General features: G+C 36.8%; 1 protein-coding gene across 4 annotated transcripts in view; it reads right to left on the minus strand.

Moving 5' to 3' along the window:
- LOC122844891 (roundabout homolog 2-like) overlaps positions 1 to 18,335 on the minus strand; it is a 93,839-nt gene extending 75,504 nt beyond the window's left edge. For all 4 annotated transcript variants that reach the window (XM_044140727.1, XM_044140726.1, XM_044140725.1 and 1 more), the window contains exons 1-2: positions 17,786 to 18,335; positions 14,095 to 14,421 (exon numbers count right to left, since the gene is read on the minus strand). In XM_044140727.1, coding sequence (XP_043996662.1) covers positions 14,095 to 14,421; positions 17,786 to 17,840 — 382 coding nt within the window. In that variant the 5' untranslated portion in view covers positions 17,841 to 18,335. The remainder of the gene's footprint in view (positions 1 to 14,094; positions 14,422 to 17,785) is intronic.
- Positions 18,336 to 18,606: the final 271 nt, after the last annotated feature.

An 18,606-nucleotide genomic window follows, 5' to 3' on the forward strand; every position in this document is an offset into this window, starting at 1 on the left:
TAATAGGAAATAGATGCTTAAGTGCATAGGTATGGAGGTGCAGGGGATTTCATGAATAAATCAAACTTCCGGATATTCTCAGTCCTTTTTATCCACTCAGGTGTGTGCTGAGGAAGCCTGATGACACTTTCATGCTGACCCATAACAGTCACTCCACACTTTTTATGAATCAAAGAATAGATAAGAGTGGTCGAGGATTCCTGGGAGGACTTGTGTGATGGAGATGAATGAGTGGACAAACGGAAGTCTTAGCAGTCACTTAGCTGTTATTGCAGCGATTTGGCCTAGATTGGGTGAATTGGTGGGTAGACTGCATGAATAATGAACTATTTACAAAGTCCCTGTGGCTAGTTGAAGATGTTTCTCAATCTCGTCACGGACTCCAGACAAGTGAAAGAATTGGAAATACTGAAATTACTTTACTTTACTTTATGTATGGGGAAATATTATCTCAAGTCTTTTCAAACTCTTTTTTTCCATATATCTGAAGATTCCCTCAAACTAAAACCATGTTTTGTGCAAGGGACCAATTTAAGAGTGACAGGCAACTGGATTTTGATGAGATGCACATCATCTGAGTTTAATCATCTAACATCCCTTCTCTAACACACCTGAATCAAATCAATGGTTTGTTGCTAAGCTTCTGCAGAGCTGACTGGTGAGGTATTTCAGCTATTTGATTTAGGTGTGTAGTAAAGGATTGCATTTAAAAGTTCCAGGATATCTGTCCATGTCTGGACTTGGGCACCGCTGAGCTAGTTGTTGAGATGAGGGGAGGTTGCAGGACTTAAAGATAGTCAGCATTGTTCAACATTCCATTCATCTTTTGAATTACACCAATACAGACAACAGTATTATACTACAAACACCATGTTTTGCAGTTGATACAATCCTCTTTGGTTTGAAAACTTTACCTTGGGTCATGCAAATTTTATTCTGGTCGTGGTAGCCAAAAAGTTCAATCTTGTAATGTCTGATCATAGAACATGTGGCTTCTCCAAATGTTTGTCAAGCTAAAATGTCTCTTTTTTTTGGAGAACAGTTTTATTCTGTGAGTAGCATCCTGTCAGTTCATTGCAATGGCCAACTGACAGGGTTAAAACTTGCATTGGATTTGATTTCACAACAATACAATAAACCAGAAACACATGCAAAATTACTGAATGGACATTTCAGGCTTTTGGAATGGTGTTACCACAACCCAAATCTCAACTCTACTGAACATTTCTCAATACTGTGATCGTTATCTCAGAAAATCAACCATTTTTGATTAAATTTGGCAACAAAACTAGTCATGCTAAAAATTCATCAAAACTGTAAGCCTAATCTCATTGAACATTTCTTTAAACTGTAAACTTCCTGTTTATTTTTTCATAACTATATGTTATATTAATGATTCATATTTATAGTGAAGACAGTAAGTGGCATCTAAACTCAGCTCACACAAATGACAGGATTAATAAGTTACAACTACATCTATGAGGAAGTGTGAATATCTTATTTGAGATTTGCTAATGGAGTTGCTTAAGCCACTGCCAAGTCAACTAAAAAAATATGTAAAGCCATATTTCAAATGTAGATGTTGGAACATGACTGCATTAAATTATAGCCAATATTGTACTATGTATGGCGTCCAATATACTTACTTTCAAAAACAGACAGAGGTATGTAATGATTAATTCTGCAACCTGTCATATTGAAAATGAATTTTGTGTCCTTGCCAAACACAATCTATCAATCTGCACAAAACACAGAGCTGCTTTCTCTGTATCAAAGAAAGATAGTTCAAATAAACAAAACACAGATGCAGGGTATACACAATAATAAAGTGTTTACAAAGGACATCTCTAATACAGATTTGCTCTGACAACCCACTTAAGTGGTAAACTTCAATTTAACTTTGACAGTCAAATATTTTTTTTCTTTGAGGTGTGAAATCTGAGGCTGGCAGCTGCAGTTTCCTGAGCATTTTGCTGAAGATTCTCCATCTGGCATACAGTCTTCAGAAAGACAAATCCTCTACTTTAACAGGTGTCCTCAGTCGTATGCCATGACGGGTGTAAATGAACAGCCTGAACCAGTTTGACCGTTTACATATAGTCTACTACATTTAAAATCATTGACTGCTGCTTTGATTTACATCAACTGAATTTTACACTTCACTACGAAAAGACTCTTCACTTCCCATGTGTTTTCCAAACTATGATCATATTTACAAATAAATATACATGTTTTTCAATTATCTAGAGTGAATAGAGGTGGAGGTCAAAGCTCACATTTTCAATGGCAATTTTTGGGATATTAAAAACATTCGACCGACATAAATTTCAAACATTTTTCCTCCTTCAATATGGCCTAAACCTTTTCAGCTGCATAAATGGAAATCTTTGGTGGAGATTTTTTTTTAAATTAAACTAAACAAAATTTTAAAACATGGTTCGTTGAGTATGCAAATGCTCTGATATCTATGTATTCAGAATCAACCACCACATTCAAACATGTCATAGTCAGTATATGTACATAATTCCAGTTGCATCTGATTAAGGTTCAGCTATTTTAGAAAACATTTCCTGACATGTTTTTATCTTACAGCAAAAGCTATGGGGCTCTTATTGTCAAAATATATAAGTCAACGTTCCAAGACTTTAGCTGTGGCTACAAGCATAGTGAAAAGAGTGATCAAGTGCTTATAAGTTCTGGCTCTGTATCACATGTCACAACAATGCCCTGTATTTCTCATATGCCCAGGCTATATGGTAGGGTGAAATGGAAGCTTTTTTTTTTTTACAAAGTAAAACATTCAAGCTCAGCTAAATTTGCTTTGGCATTTTCTTCAGCTGAAAGTTAACAGCACACTTGGTCAAAGTGGAAGAACTTCTGAAAGGTTTACAATATCAACCAATGCTGGCACAAACTCTTCAGCCTTCTAGGAACCTCAAGATGGAGAATTTCATCTTTCAGCACAACAATGATCCAAAACATGTTTTTAAAATTAATAAAAGGAAGGTAACAGTTTTGGAATGTCCCAGTTAGAGCAGAGGCCTGAATCTGGTTGAAAATCTGTGGGATGATCTGAAGAAGGCTGTTCACAAAAGACCACAATCTGGAAGATCTGGAGTGGTTTTGTAAATGAGTCAACAAATCTTATCATGTCAAGATTGGCCATGATAATAAAGCCCTATCAAAATGGACTGAGAGCTCTAATAAAATCAATAAGGCTGCTTAAAAATGTATTAGTTTAGGTTTGTGAACACACATATTAAATTTTTTCACTACTAAGTCTGTTGTTTTTTATTGTTCAGTTTAAATTCACATTAAAGGTTAAAAAAGTTCGGAAATGATTTAGCTTTTTTCACAATAAATATGCCATTTTAACAGATGTGTGTATTGATAATAAGGATACATAGATATGATAAGTTATAGTCATATCTGAATTATTCATGAACACGACAAAGACACATGGAAGACAATTTGTGGAGCTTATTTAGACGTATTTGCACAGTAGACCTTTATTTATTCACTAAAACTGTGTTATTTTATTTTAGAAAGCTAAAAGATTTATCTGGATATTATTGTTAGCAGAGCATGTCCAACATCAGCCACTTTCCCTTCAAGTAATTGGTTATTGAAATCCAATACTGGCCACACTAGCCAGCCACCGATCTGGGGAATCCTTTCATTGAATAATTTTTCCTCTGGGGAAAATGGGGAGTCTTTGGGGAATTTCTAGCTACCACATTTGTGATGGATAATGGATAGAGGTAATCCACATAAAGACTTCCTGTTCTTTGGGCTTGTCAATATTTGAACGCAAACATTTTCTTAAAAGCTAATGAACAGCAGACTGCTGTCATTCTCAGCATCATAAAATCCTTTTTCCACCATGGGTTTTTAGTTCTGAATTTTAGCGTTTATGCATTTACAGTTGTGCTTTTAAAAAAAATAGAATAAAATACTATATATATATAGCACAATTTGTGTACTAAAAAAAAAAAAAAAAAAATTCCCTTCTCACCCACCGCGGGTGGTGATTCTTCTTCCTCTTAGCTCGGGTCCTCTACCAGAGGCCTGGGAGCTTGAGGGTTCTGCGCAGTATCTTGGCTGTGCCTAGGACTGCACATTTCTGGACTGAGATGTCTGATGTTGTTCCTGGGATCTGTTGTAGCCACTGTTCCAGTTTGGGGGTGACTGCCCCGAGGGTCCCGATGACCACAGGCACCACTGTGGTCTTCACCTTCCAGGCCCTCTCCAGTTCCTCCCTTAGGCCCTCTCCAGTTCCTCCCTTATATATATATATATATATATATATATATATATATATATATATATATATATATATATATATATATATATAAAGCAATATATTTAGCTGTTTTACAGTACAATAAAAGGCCCTAAAGTCTAAATTAAAATAGCTTAAGTTATGTGTAACATACATTTAGATGTTATTTGAACTATATATTCGGTAACCATACACCAGTTTACAGTACTGATATTTTCAAAAGTTGAAAAGTTGGAATTCAACTTTAGAGCCATAAAAATGTAGTTATAGTTTAATGGAATTTCCATGAGATGCAAGACAAAGTTCTTGAATGACTGGAATTGGTTTAGTACGTTAAACATAAACTCACTCTGTTTATTGTACTCTACTATTTTGCTTCAAAAAAAATATTAATTAATAATATGTCATCTGATAGTTTTGTGTAATAATGTGACATTGTTATATAATGCTTTTTCTGTTCAAGGTTTTTATACAGTATGAATTTGGTACCTCATTCTATGGGGATAGGCTATCCTAAGTTATATCTATAATCATGTTGCTATAGGCTTAGGGTGTTGGAGGACAATGTGATCACTTTTCCTCACTCTGATATTTTCTTCTTGTATAGTTGAAGATTTGTTACATAAGTTGCAAAAAGTACTGAAATGACCCATTTTCTGACTTTTTTTGGTTTGGTTTTGTTGTGCTGCTTGGTGACTAATATAAATCTACTTTGGATAAACAAAGTCTGGATGCTAAAGCAGCCACATATCACTCTCATTAAAGTAACCTCAGTTGCAAGCAGTTTCAAGTAAGCGCTATTAGATCATGTAATACATCTTGCTTACCAATTTGTGTGCTTGTGCCCTGATCCAGTGAAATTATGGTATTTTTGCTCTTTTTTTATCATACTATTAGAATCTTATATTGATCCATGGCTATGTTGTAATAAAACACCTGTCACATAAAAAGTAATGGGAGTGTTTGTAGATATGTGTGCAAAACCACCCTGGGATCCTGCAATCATGCTGCTGCCTCTTAAAAATAATCAAAACCAATTTTCACAGCTAAAACAACCTTCCACAGAGTAAATCATTGTTAGTGTGCTCCTTCACGCCAGGCATATGCTTCTTCCAACCAACTGTAAGAAAGTGCACCAGAGCTCTTAAAGGTGTTTGCATGGTCCAATTAACACCAGATGCTAGCCCTTAGCTAACTTACCGAAGCTAAAAATGCACAGACCTCCAAGGAGAGAGCACGGTCCAGTTAGCACCAGATGCTAGCCCCTTATCTCACTGTCTTCAGCAGAAAAAAGGGGAACAAAATGCACTAGTTAGTCATGCTTCCATACACTGGCCACCTTTGAGTGGACTCTGACAAAATGAAGAAAACAGCAGGCTTCTTTAACTTTCCAGTCTAAGACATGCATCAAACATTTAGTGCTATATGAATTTGCAAATGATAAAAAACAAGAGATAAAATCAGGAAATAGATCTATTAGGAAAAGACTAAAGGCCTACGATGAATCTAAACTGAGCAAGATTGGACAAAAATATGTTACAATATCATCACCATCCATCGTGTTGCAGGTTACAAGCTCTTCTTATTTAAACAATACTTGCTCAACTTTGTGTAAATCTTAAAACGTGCTAAAAGCCACTTGACTAGTAAAAAGTTCAGTTTTATGTAGATGAAAGCTGTAGGCTGTTTAAGCTTCTCCTTAGCTGTCTAATCGTATGAGGTCGGGAGTTGGCCTTCCTAACTGCACTGTCAACAGCAGAAACTGAGAACAGGGCTGGCAGAGCTGAGCACCCAAAGCTATATGATTTAATAATAAACAGCAAACTCATGGGTACATTAGTGCACACTTCAAGCTAATTCTTCTGGGCTTCTATTTGAAGTTCTTGTTTTTCATCATCCTTCTTTATTCCGAGTTTTTACATAGCTGCTAAAAGTAGTTAAATAAATTAAAATGAATTCATGCACGGTATTTTATTTTTACCTCATCTGAAATGACACTCGCTCTCTTTCCAACTAGATGCAGATATGAGTGCTACTGCTTACTGAATTAATTTATATATTATGTTTTGTTGATTCAATATTAAATGACGATATGTAGTTCTTCACCTTCATAGATATGTGCATCATAACTAATGAATAATAAAAAAAAAATCTACACTATACCTCAAAGAGAAAGATAAGAAAAGGTTAGGATAAAAGTACAGGTTTAATTAAGCTTGTCCGAGAATGTTAAATGGAAGAGGGTTTCAAAACTAAACCCAAACCTTTTCAATTTTAACAATCACCTCTGAATATATCAGTCTTGACTTGACTGGTCAACACAGTTAAAAACAAAAGCACTGTAAATGTTCCCTTCTGTGTACATTTGTCTTAAATCTTAATGTTTTATAAAATTTCTGTTCAGTGCATAATTTTTCACTCTCTCAGGTTTTCATCAAGGAAAAATCCAATTCATGCAAAATCAAAGGAAAATTGTCCTCCTAATGTATCTTTTGGGAATCTCCAAAGCAGATGCCTTTTTTTTGCATTTTTACAAGCTAATGGTGAGCTAGTTGCAGCATTCTCAGGGCTTAAAAATCATTTGTATCTTGTCTGCCCCGTTTATTTTATTTTGTTTACAGAGTACCTAAAATGCTGCACTACAAACTATTTAAAAGTGTCAGAGGATTCTTCAATGCTTTTTGTAATCCAGTGTGACCAACAAGTCCGGCAAAAAATCTGTATTTGTAAATTTGACAACTCTGTCGACACAACAGACCAAATACATTTCCTATTTGAAATGTCACACATAGATATATGGTTTCAAGCTCAACGCTTCAAATCCAACACGCATAGCAATAAAAAAATAAAAAAAATAAAAAAAAACCAACATATTAACGATCACAATATTAAGCCCGATTTAAAAACAAAAGCCCTACCAAAGAAATTACACTTATATGCCTGAATAGTTAAAGAAAAGCAGATGACTAATAATCAGTCAGTTGTAGTTTATGTCAATGCTAAAGTATAAATATGGATTAACAATCTAATCCCTGAGATGTGCTTTGTGAAATGAGATAATTTCATGCCTGAAGAAGGCAGAAAAACTTTCACCTCTTGAATCAAACCAACTGGCTATAATGTATGCTGTATACTCTATAGCGCCAGTGACCCAGAGAAATGCCCATCCATGCAGAAGACTCAATTACAGGCTAATAGACATAACACAAGCTGAGGTTAAATTGTAGGTGAACTGGTGAGATAAAAAAAAAAAAAAAAAACAATGTTTAGAGAATAAATCTTTTAAATATTCATACACACAAAGTGTGACTGAGTTTGATAGATTAACTGGCACAAAAATAAATAATGAGGATAATCAAGATACAACTGCATTGGCATTGATGTCTCCTTAAAATAACGTACAGAACTTTCATTTTTAAAAGCTGAGCTAACGTCACCTGGCAACAAAAAAAAAAAAGTTCTCATTTATCTTGCTGCATAGATCACTACATTATTATTATTATTATTACTGTGTAACACCAACAACCCAGCAGCATAACCTTCAAAACAAAATATATTTTTGAGCTCTGATGAAATATAAAATAAGCATCCATTATGTCTTGCACCACAACACAATAGAGACATTGATTATTAGCTATGTGGCTGAGTGACTACAGTCCTAATGCTTTTGGCACAGTCAAGCAGAATGGGTCCCATCTTCTTGAGCACTGTGTTAATAAACACCCTTACATTAGCCTCCCCTCCGCCTACAGCTCCCTTCAACACATCACTGTTTATTTCTTACTGTCTCTTCTTAATACTTAAAGGGAGCTGTTCTAATTCCATCAACGGCCACTCGCCGTGATGATTAGTGCCAGTCCACTGGTGGCCTCGAGGTTCCTCAGTTCTTTCCAAACGTTGCTCAGAAAGCAGAGCTCAGCTGCAGTTTCTGACTTGCTTGGTTGTGAGGATGTAAAAAGCTGCAACAATGGACGGCCAACGCACTCACAAACAAGTGACTTCTGGTTGTCAAAATCGAGAGTCGGACAATCAAGTGACATGCCACAACACAAAACACCAAACAAGAGTGTGGTTTATCACGGTAAACTATGGGACCTTCAAATCGTGAACAGCCACGGCCTCATTTCTCTGTGAAATGGTCGATGCTATCATTTGCGTTGAGTATGCAGCCAACGTGGCTGCTCAGGAAATCGAATTTCAGGAGAGGTGAAAATGCTTCAGATTCTGAGCTTTTTTGATGGTCCACTACCCGATATTGTAAATATTTGCCTGTTGGTGTCAAGATCAAATTTTCTTCCCAGTGGTGGGCTCATTTTGTTGCACTTATTTCCATAATAAAAGAAAGAGGTCACAGAAGGGTCTTTGCATTCATTTTCATCTGGTGCAAGCTATGTAATACACTTCCCCTGCAAATCCATCATTCTACAACTGCAGCACACTAAAAGATTTAATAGAGATTAAATAACCATGGAGAGAGAAAAAAAAATATGTTGATGTTGTCTCTTGGTGATTAAGCATGACTAGCAATCTAAAAAGAAGGCAGAAGCATCAAGACTGCATCAAATATGTAGGAGACAACGAAACAAATTGTGCTGAATGTAAATATATTCCGTATAATGCTTTTTTCAGATTTGTCAGGTCACACCCACTTTTATTTAGATGTTATGAAATAAACAACATAGATTAGGCCTAAAGTTTAAAGCAGGGTTGCGTAATACAACGATATTGTAAAATTTGAACGTCTCACAGAGTCAACTAAGCTAAAGAAGCCATGGTAAAGCTGTAGCAGCTGCAGAGATCCACAGCTCAGGTGGGAGAGTCTGTTGACATGACAACTATATACCAACTGATATGAAATGTGGGAAAGTGTGGCAAGAAGAAAGCCACTGTTAAAAGAAAGCCACAAGATGCCATATAGGGGGAAACATGAGGAAGAAGGTGCTCAGGTCAGATAGGGCCAACACTTTTTGGAGCACATCATCAAATGATGGTAGCAGCTTAATGCTATAACAAAGACAGGAAATCTGGTGAGAATTGAAAGAAAGATGGGTAAGACTAAGCACAGGGCAATCCCGTCAGAAAACATGTAAGAGGCATGTTTTCTTACAAACCTCTTACATGTAAGAGACATGAGCCTGGTTCTATAAAGTGACACCTAAACATGCAGCTGGCGCTATACTGAAATGTTTTATTAAAACAAATGCCTTGCCGTACTGAGCTATGATGAGCAATAGAATCAATCAATCAAATTTTATTCGTATAGCACATTTCAGCATCAAGATATTTCAAAGTGCTTTACATCATATATAACACAGAAACACAATGCAACATAGAATTAACAATCAAAACACAACATTAAGTCAAGTTCCGTCAATAAATTTGTAATTGATTAGGTTTCAAATACAATCCTAAACAGGTGGGTTTTTAGTCGAGTTTGCATCCATAAAAAGGTTTACCGGTTACACTCCTACTGTGTTGTAGGGAGCAAAATACTTATTGGTATGAACTCAGTAGACACAGATTAGCTCCATGGGACTTGCAGCTGTAATTTGGTTCGTTTGTAGCCAAAGGTTTCTGTACAACTTATTGATCCAAAGAGGCGCAATACAATTACTTCAAATTCACAATTTTACTTCTGACGAAATGTGCAAATGACATATGATGTTGTGTCACTATCACTATTTTTGTTGGTCTATCATGTAAAATCCAATTAAAATACATTGATTTTTGTGGCTGAAAAGTGACAAAAATATTTAAATGTTCAAATACTTTTGCAACACTCTACAGCTGTCCAATTTGTTTTCACACCATAAAACCAAGACATACATTATAATCAAATGTATTTATGATTTTTATTTTTATTTTTTCCAATGATGTGGAGTCTTTGTAATTGGCTCTACTAGCAATCAAGTATGAATGGAAATCTCTGTAAGGAGCAGTTAATTAATGGGAAAACAAATGTTCTGAGGTATGTTATTTGTTTTGCCAAGCTGGCAGCTGTAGATTTATCTGGCATGTTCTGCATAATTTACATATTTTAAGCTCCGCTGCCATCTTAAACAGCTGAAGTGTTTTGCATCAGATGGAGTGAATAATGCCTTGTCAAATTTTTCAGTCAGACTGAGGCTCACAAAATGCATGACAAGCCACCAAAATTGAGCTTGTACAGCAGAAACGCGCCCAGGGGAGCAGCACCCCTCTGGTTTTGCTACATTTTCTGAACCACTGGTTGAGACGCATTGCCACAGCCCATTAGAAAATTTGCAGATGTGTGCGAACTCTTAAAGAAACAGATCTCTCGTCCCCACAGCACTTTCTTATGCCCGCATGCTCCCATCCCACTTTGGCCGCAGGAAGAGCGGCAACAACCTGCCGCCCCTGGAGATGTCAGAAGATTCTGCATCTCTGTAAATATGATATTCTGCACCACACAAAGAAAACAAAAGGCTGACATGGTTCTGGAGTATTTGAACAAAAAGAAGCTGCAAAGAAAAAAGAAAAAACTACCTATTTGTATTGTATATATACAACAAAACAATTGGGCATCTAAAATTGTACTCTTTACAGCAATAAGTATTATTATTATTATTATTATTATTATTATTATTATTATTATTATTATTATTATTATTATTATGATATCTTAAAAATGATAGATAACATAACAGTTTTATCACTCATGAATCATAATCATGTTGGTAATGTCAGCAGCCTTTTGCTAATCTGACAATTAAGACATTGGTCCACACTTTAATACAAAGTGCAGCTCACAGGCCATTTATAGACCTCAGAATGACTTCGTGTGAACCACAACCACACTAAATTAGAATAAATCTATACTACCAGCAAAGGGCACGGATACATATCGGACAATAAAAAAAGAACAAAAAATAAACTAGAATAAACTGGTAGATTTTTTATAAACTAAGGCCATTAAAAAAAAAAGAAATAAAAATAAAATGGAAAATATTTACATTTTTGTTTCCACTTCAATTTAATCCAATTAAGTTTACTCTAAAGCAGCCTTGTTGGAATACAAGTATTTTGAATGAGTGACCTGTATCATATTATTAATGTTGAGAATAGACAAAAAAATAATAGAAATTAAAATCTATGTAAAGAAAATGGAAAGCTACAGATTGAAAACATCTTGGACATCGTATATTTCTTTTAACAATACAATTAATTCCTGCAAAACTCATTTATGCTTTAGATGTAAAATGATTTGCAACAATCACTTTTCAACAAAAATTTTATTCCTTCTTAATTTCTTTAAGTGTTATGGGTTTAGTTTATATGTTTAATTTGTAATAATAATAACAAGACCCTTAAAGTTATGTTTGCTCTTTCCTTCATAGAAAAAATAACATATTTATGTATTTTCAACCTGATAATTTTGGCCTATATGGAAAAAATTAGCACCACTGCTTTAGGGTATGCAGGGAATAAATATGCATTTAGCAATGCTTATCTTACAAGTTCTATTAGCTAACAGGAAACTGTTAACTCTTGAATCACTTAGATTTTGTTTTAATTTAGTTTTAAGTGTGATTGTGCTAAGCTGCAGGTGTAAAACACCAACTGCTCTCTTTCTCTCACACACACACATACTGTGATGTCAAATCTAATGCCAATATGAAAAATAAATGACAAAGTAGAGAAAAAAGGCTGTTGTTGTTATTTATAGAACTTAAAGAGAAACTAAAATCTGTTTCTGCAGGTCAAAGCTTCAGTGACTAGAAATCTGCTATGAAATCTGCAACTGCTGCATCACTGGTACAGATAAGATCACATCCAGCTACTGTGGCGACTCCAAGCAGCTAAAGAATGCAGAGCATCTAAGATTTGACTTTCCATGAGCAATCATTGATCCCTCAGAATCTCCTCACTCTCCAGAATGGTTCTATGAACATATATCTGGCCAGTTGAAAGCCAATGAATGGCTTCAGGGGTTCTGCATGTGGTAGTACATCATCCTATACTCGCATCATTTCAGCTTTTCAACGTACCAGATAGAGATGCCCGCAGGCAAACATTAAAGCTCCGTTTTACATCTACTTTTAGTTGATGTAGGTTTCAAAAACCTTATATCTCCTTTTAGATGCATTCCTGTTGAGGATGTCAACACTCCTGTCAAACAATTAATCTGAAAAAAACAAAAAGAATTACATATGCTAATTTGAGTGACAAAATACAAATGAGCTTTTCTGTCTTCACAGAGATCCAGCAAATCCCCACAAAATCACTCTGACACAGTCATTGTGTTAGCAAATTCAGCCTCTATTCAGTCAGGGGAATCAGTGAAGCTGCCATAACATTTTCCCTCTTGAAACTGTAACGACAGTTTTGGGTCTGTGGCTTCTTTACGAGAGAGGGAAAATTATTCACAACCCTCAAATGCGATAGAACGGCTCAAGATGCACAGTAAATGTGACATGGAGTACAGTTTAAATTGATTAAAGTGAAAGAGAGAGAGAGAAAGAAAGGGTTGTGCAGGAAGGCTCTCCTGGTAACTTCACAAGACCTGTGGAAGAATCAAATCCCACAATGCACTTAAGGCTTTTTGTTAAAGTTTAGCAAAAAGCCTTAAAATAATGAATATTTTACTGTAATAGGATGATCTCACACTGAATTTCTTTTTGAAAAAAAAATAAATAAAATTAAATTGAAAACAAATCTGTCTGAATTCAGGTTTGGGGAAACCCACTACAAGTGCATATATTATTTATTAAGGCTGAAGATAAAATAGCTTCCTAGCCAAATCAGAACCAGCTTTACTTTTCCCATTTGAATTTGCAGAATTTGATTTGATATGAAGACTAAGACATAAATAAGACCAAGTCTTACTCCAAGTGAAGAGATGTACACAAAGAACTTGGAGGATGTGTCTTAATTACAGCTGGGTTAACTGTTTCTATCTCTTATTTTGTTTCTTATTCTTTCCTATTCATTATTTTACAAACGCCACAGTAAGATCATGAATATGTCAGTGTCAATTACGTCAATATTCACAAAGAAAACTCAATCATATTTTAAACTGTAGTGAAATCATCTGACTACTTCTTAGTTATATTTGGTCTGTGATAAAGATGTGAATACAAAGACGAGACGTTTCTGTAAATTTAAAACCAAACCAATATGCTTTTGGCCTTCAATTCCCAAGCTGTGAGAACAGAGAGAAGGAAACAGACATTCTTTGTTTTTATTGTGTGCATGCATGTATATCAGTGTGTGTGTCCGAGCATGTGTGAATGTGTGCATCTTTTTCATGGCAAGAAATCAGCTCAGTTTAGCACATAATGGAAATGTGAATCGCCCTGAGCGCCATTCTCCCACACAGGGAGCGATCTGGCTGGGAGCTGGCTGCATCCTTCCAACTCTAAACAGTGAAAGGGAGTTAGCGGGGTTAAAATCCTGCCCCCATCTTTGTTCCTCCCCGGAGCGGTTCACAGCTTTGCCCATACATTACTCAAACAGGTCATCCAAACAGGTCTCGCTAGCAGCCTGAAAAACAGATTTACACACATTCTTGCGCATTGAGCATACACACACGCGCTGGTAGATTCAGAGAAGGTGAAGTTGCGTGGATTATGATAGATGACACCTTCTATGGATCCTGTAGCACAACTGCCCCAAAGTGTTATGCTTAATTTAACAGGAACTCTACCTTTTCCCAATCCAACATTTACACAATTTCACATTTTCATACACCCCATATAAGGTTACCTCACTCTACCATTCCTCTACAATACAACTCTGACACCTGAAAGAACCTTTTCAACCAGAGGAAGACGGCGAAATATCAAACTTACATGCCACCTCCAGAGAAGCATTCCGACTCACTGCCTCTCCCAAATAGTTTCGGGCGATACACACGTAGTTGCCATCATCTGGTTTGCTGCGTCGTCCGTGAACGATGCGCAGGAAGAAGAGTGACCCACTGGGCAGCAGCATTCGATGGGAACGGGGATTCTCGCGGTCCGTCTCAACACGCTCCCCGTCTTTGTACCATTCCACCGTGGGAGTGGGACGGCCTTCTGCTTTGCAGTTGAGGGTAGCTGGCTCGCCTTTCGATACGATAAGGTCAGAAGGGTGTTCAACGATTCGAGGAGGGGAATCTTCCTGGCGAAGACGGGACCCTAAAAAGGAGAGGAGAGAGTAAAATGTCCTGCTGAAGCAGTAGCAGAGGTCCTAATCCAATCTTGCAGCAACAACTCAATTAAGAGCACAATAAGGCAGGCTCTTTTATTAAAAACCCTTCAAATGTACTTACATTTTGCTTTATTACCACCACAAACACCTTCTTTTACTGGGTGTCAGAATGTGAGCCAAGACAAATCCTGCATAATTGTTAAATGCAAAGAAACTGAGTAGTTCAAGAAGATCTTAGGTTTTGCATCCTTTGTGGTCCAAGACGCATCCTGCTCAATGCTGGAGATATACACCAGATGTGAATGCACATGTAAGTGAGAGCTGTGATATACAACTGTTATATTTATAAAATCTAGTTTCATGACTGTGCTGCAAATTCAGTTTCTAATAAGAAGAATAAATAAAAATAAAATAGTTTTTTTTTTGTTTTGTTTTTTTTCCTAGTCCTTAAAAAGTAACTCGAATGTCAAGCTCTTCTCAGTTGAGAGTGGCTGTGTCACCACGTGGAAGCTTCCATATTTACTTTCACAGATAAGAGCTGAAAAGTCATTACAACTCATTAGCTTTTCCATTAACACGTTTCGTCAGAAACTGACATCATCAAGCATGTTGTCTTGGCAGGTCGATTGCAACAAATGCTAGACTACATTTATCACTTCCTAATGTAAAACCAGGGGATAAACAAAGTTTACACTTTTCTTTTATCGCTGACCTTTACATCGATGGCTTGTCGTGCATTCCAATGCTTGTTTATTTTTAAAAATCCCCATGAAAATGTCTGATCACAGCTAAAAACAAGATATCCTTCAATAAGTCTGGAACAATTTTATTTTCCTCACCAGCAAGAAATTATGGAGGCGTATATACTGTTTCTCCCCTTCACAGTATATGAAGACGTTATAAAATTTGCTCTGTGTGTAGGTGTGTGTGCAAGAAAAAAAAAGAGGGTGATGTTTAAGCTGCTAACAATTGACTTTTATAAGGCAATGTAATAAATAAGATATAAATACATGTTGACAAAAAGCATTCCATTAGTTAGGAACACAGGGCAACACAAGGTGAACCATGGTGATGTTTTTTTTTTTTTTTTTTTAATGCTTTTAAAGTACTGTTTACAATACATCTTCCACGGTTGTGCAAATTCATAAATCATGCAGAAACAAACAGAGTTTCCTGCAATACTGACTTTGTCCAATATGTTGTCTCCACTGACACTTTTCAGACTGAAGCTGTCAGACGGTGGAATTTAAATGAGTTTATTAAAGTTGTTGGTGGCACACTGGCTCAGTGGTTGGTAACTGTCAGCCAACAGCAGGCAGAGCTTGTGGGGTCCTGTCAGTCTTTTAGTACTGTGATGGACTGGCACTGTGTTAGGGGAATTTGACTGTTTTCTGCACGATTCATGCTCCATGCAACCCCCTGACCCTGAATGTAAAATAGCCAGGACAGAGCAGATAGATGGAGGTTTTTTTTTTTTTTTTCTCTAAATTATATCTGGATGAATAACATCTCTGTCCTGCGTGAACAAACATGATAAAAAAAAATTTTTTTTTGTTTTTTTTACTCCTCTAAACCTTCTCCAAATTAAAAAAGCTACCATGTAAAATGTTTCTGTGATAAAAGGATGGCAGGATGTACTCCTAGATACATCAATAGATGAATGTAGGTATTCTTTTTCTTGCAATTTTGTGTTTATGGGGAGCTGTCCGTGGTACTGAAGCAGCAAATCAAGGGCTCAGGACAGAAAATGTGCTTCTTTAGGGTTTATAAGCAGGGACACACTGATAAAAGTCAATTTAAAGTGACAGAACATTTCAGATAAATTTAACTTGGGTTTCTAATGCAATATTTTTTTGTTGTTGCTTTTTGCTGTTGTTGTTTGATGAGTAAAACTTTAAAAACATCTATTTGCAAAGGCAATCTAAGAACAAATTTAGAAGCCAGATCTGGAAATGATAAAGTCAATATAACACCCTGTCTGTGTTTCGAAAATACAATTGTTTTCGCAGTGATCTTGTCATCCCTCTCTCCAACACATCAAGGGTTATTTGCCTGAACATTGTGTCATACATAAATTACTTGTGCTTCCTTCTGACAATTCTGACCAAGGATGAGGAAGACGTTTGTGCTGTACAAAAGGAATTACGCACCTCTTCAGATGCAAATCTTTGAAAAAAAAGCCTTGCAATCAACTCAGTGTTTGTTCTGATTTGTCAACATTCGACTTGGAATAAGGTGGCTGAATATAGATGAGGACCATGCTTTGAAAAACAACAGGCCCAATCATGAGGTACAAAGCTCAACAGCAGTCAAACAACAAAAGTCTCAAAAAGGACCAAGCAGGTCAATCAATGTACCATGAAGCGACCAAGTATAACATTATGACCAGATTCTATGTAGCCTCATATGAAACAGTGGAACAGTACTTCAGCAATTCACACTATGGTAGCTCATCTGCTGGATTGGAACTGCACAGGCCAGCCTTTGCTCCTCACTTTCATCAATAAAACTTGATGGAGGGTTAACACTCTTCGTTCCCTGAAACACTTCAGATATGGAACAGGGCAGACCGGACCCAATTTCAATTTACTTCACCTGTCAGTGGTTATAATGTTATGCCCAATCTATCACGTGTCCAGGCAGTACCTCATTTTACATCTACATCTTGTGCTGTGAACCGGATCACAATTACTCAAATTCCACATGTTTGAATTCACACTGAAGAAACATTTTTATGAAGCCACAACCTACAAGCACTTTCAGTTTCCAAAGAGTAAACTATGCATCAATTTAATTGTTTCCATACCAGTTCCTTTGAGTTCAATCTGACAATTAGACCATTATTTAGGCTACCAGGACAGTAAAACAACGGCTGGACATAATTCTAACAGGATTGTAGACAAAATGAAAAAATGAAAAAAAAAAAAAAAAGAAAAAAAAATCTATCAAATAAAGCACTTTTCTCCGTAACGTGTATAAAAAACACGTTAAATGAAGTACTTCTAGATGTCTTATATGATTTAATTCCTGTGACAAATGAGTTCCCGGGAAGAGACCTCATGAATAAATGAGAGACTTTTGTCTAACGAAGCCATTAAAGAGTTGGCCTACAGCAACATCCGACACCAGAACTGAAATCAGCCAACTATAACTCGCTGTGCGCTGGCATCATGGCCAATAATTCAGAAAATAAATAAATAAATAAATAAATAAATAAATAAATAAATAAATAAATAAATTCTCTCTTAAGGCACTCAGTTTGTTCTTTTTGAGCTTCGAACTGTGTCTCCGGTCGCAACCTGAACTCAGATCAGTTCACAACGTTAAGGGAAAAGATGTGATTAAACTTACCGTCGCTTGGGGTGTACAGAAGTCCACAGAGGAATAGATACTGTAGAGGACCCATTCTGGCATATTGGCCTCGTAAGCTATCAATGCAAGAATTCCTTCCAAAACAGTTCAATCAGTCAGTCCCGTTTTCGCCTATGCCAATAACTGTTTCGGCGCGGTGAACTAAAACAACCTCAAAAAAAAAAAAGAAAAAAAAAAAGAAAAGAAACAATTCTCAGCCACTAAAGGAGGGAGGTAAGTCTCATTCATATGTCCGTTCCTCCTCTCCCTCTCCAGTAAGAGCGCACCAGTGAGCTGAGCTCTCCCGACTCTCCGACACGCTGGCAGTTTCTGCAGTCACCAATTCAAACATCACCACCGACGCCCAAACCGACGCCTCTCCACTTCCCGACGGTTCCGCCGCCTCAACAGCATCCCCTCCCTGACGCCTCTGCTTCACCCGCGGCTCCACGCGAGGCGCCCGGTCGCGTCCATCCCCCGCGTGGGACAAGTTGAGGGATGAAAGGTTGAAGATGGAATTCAGTCAGAGGTGAGTAGCTGTGCGCGCGCGGTGCGGGCGCAGCTTAGCCCCTCCTATCAACTCCGTCGCCCAGGGGGGGATAAAATAATAATAATAAGCCCCACGATGATAATACGCACTATAAATTTCAACAATAAATCTCAGCGGCTGTAAAGATAATGCATAACAGCAAGCTCATGATGGGGTATTGTTTTTAATTTATGTTTCTATCAATGAGTGCATCTTCCTCCCTTCATCTTTAATGCAAAATTACTGTAGGCTACATACACTCCCCGGCTACTAAAACCAGCAGATCCAATAA

The sequence above is a fragment of the Gambusia affinis genome, linkage group LG15, assembly GCF_019740435.1.
Source record: "Gambusia affinis linkage group LG15, SWU_Gaff_1.0, whole genome shotgun sequence".
NCBI classification, from domain to species: domain Eukaryota; kingdom Metazoa; phylum Chordata; class Actinopteri; order Cyprinodontiformes; family Poeciliidae; genus Gambusia; species Gambusia affinis.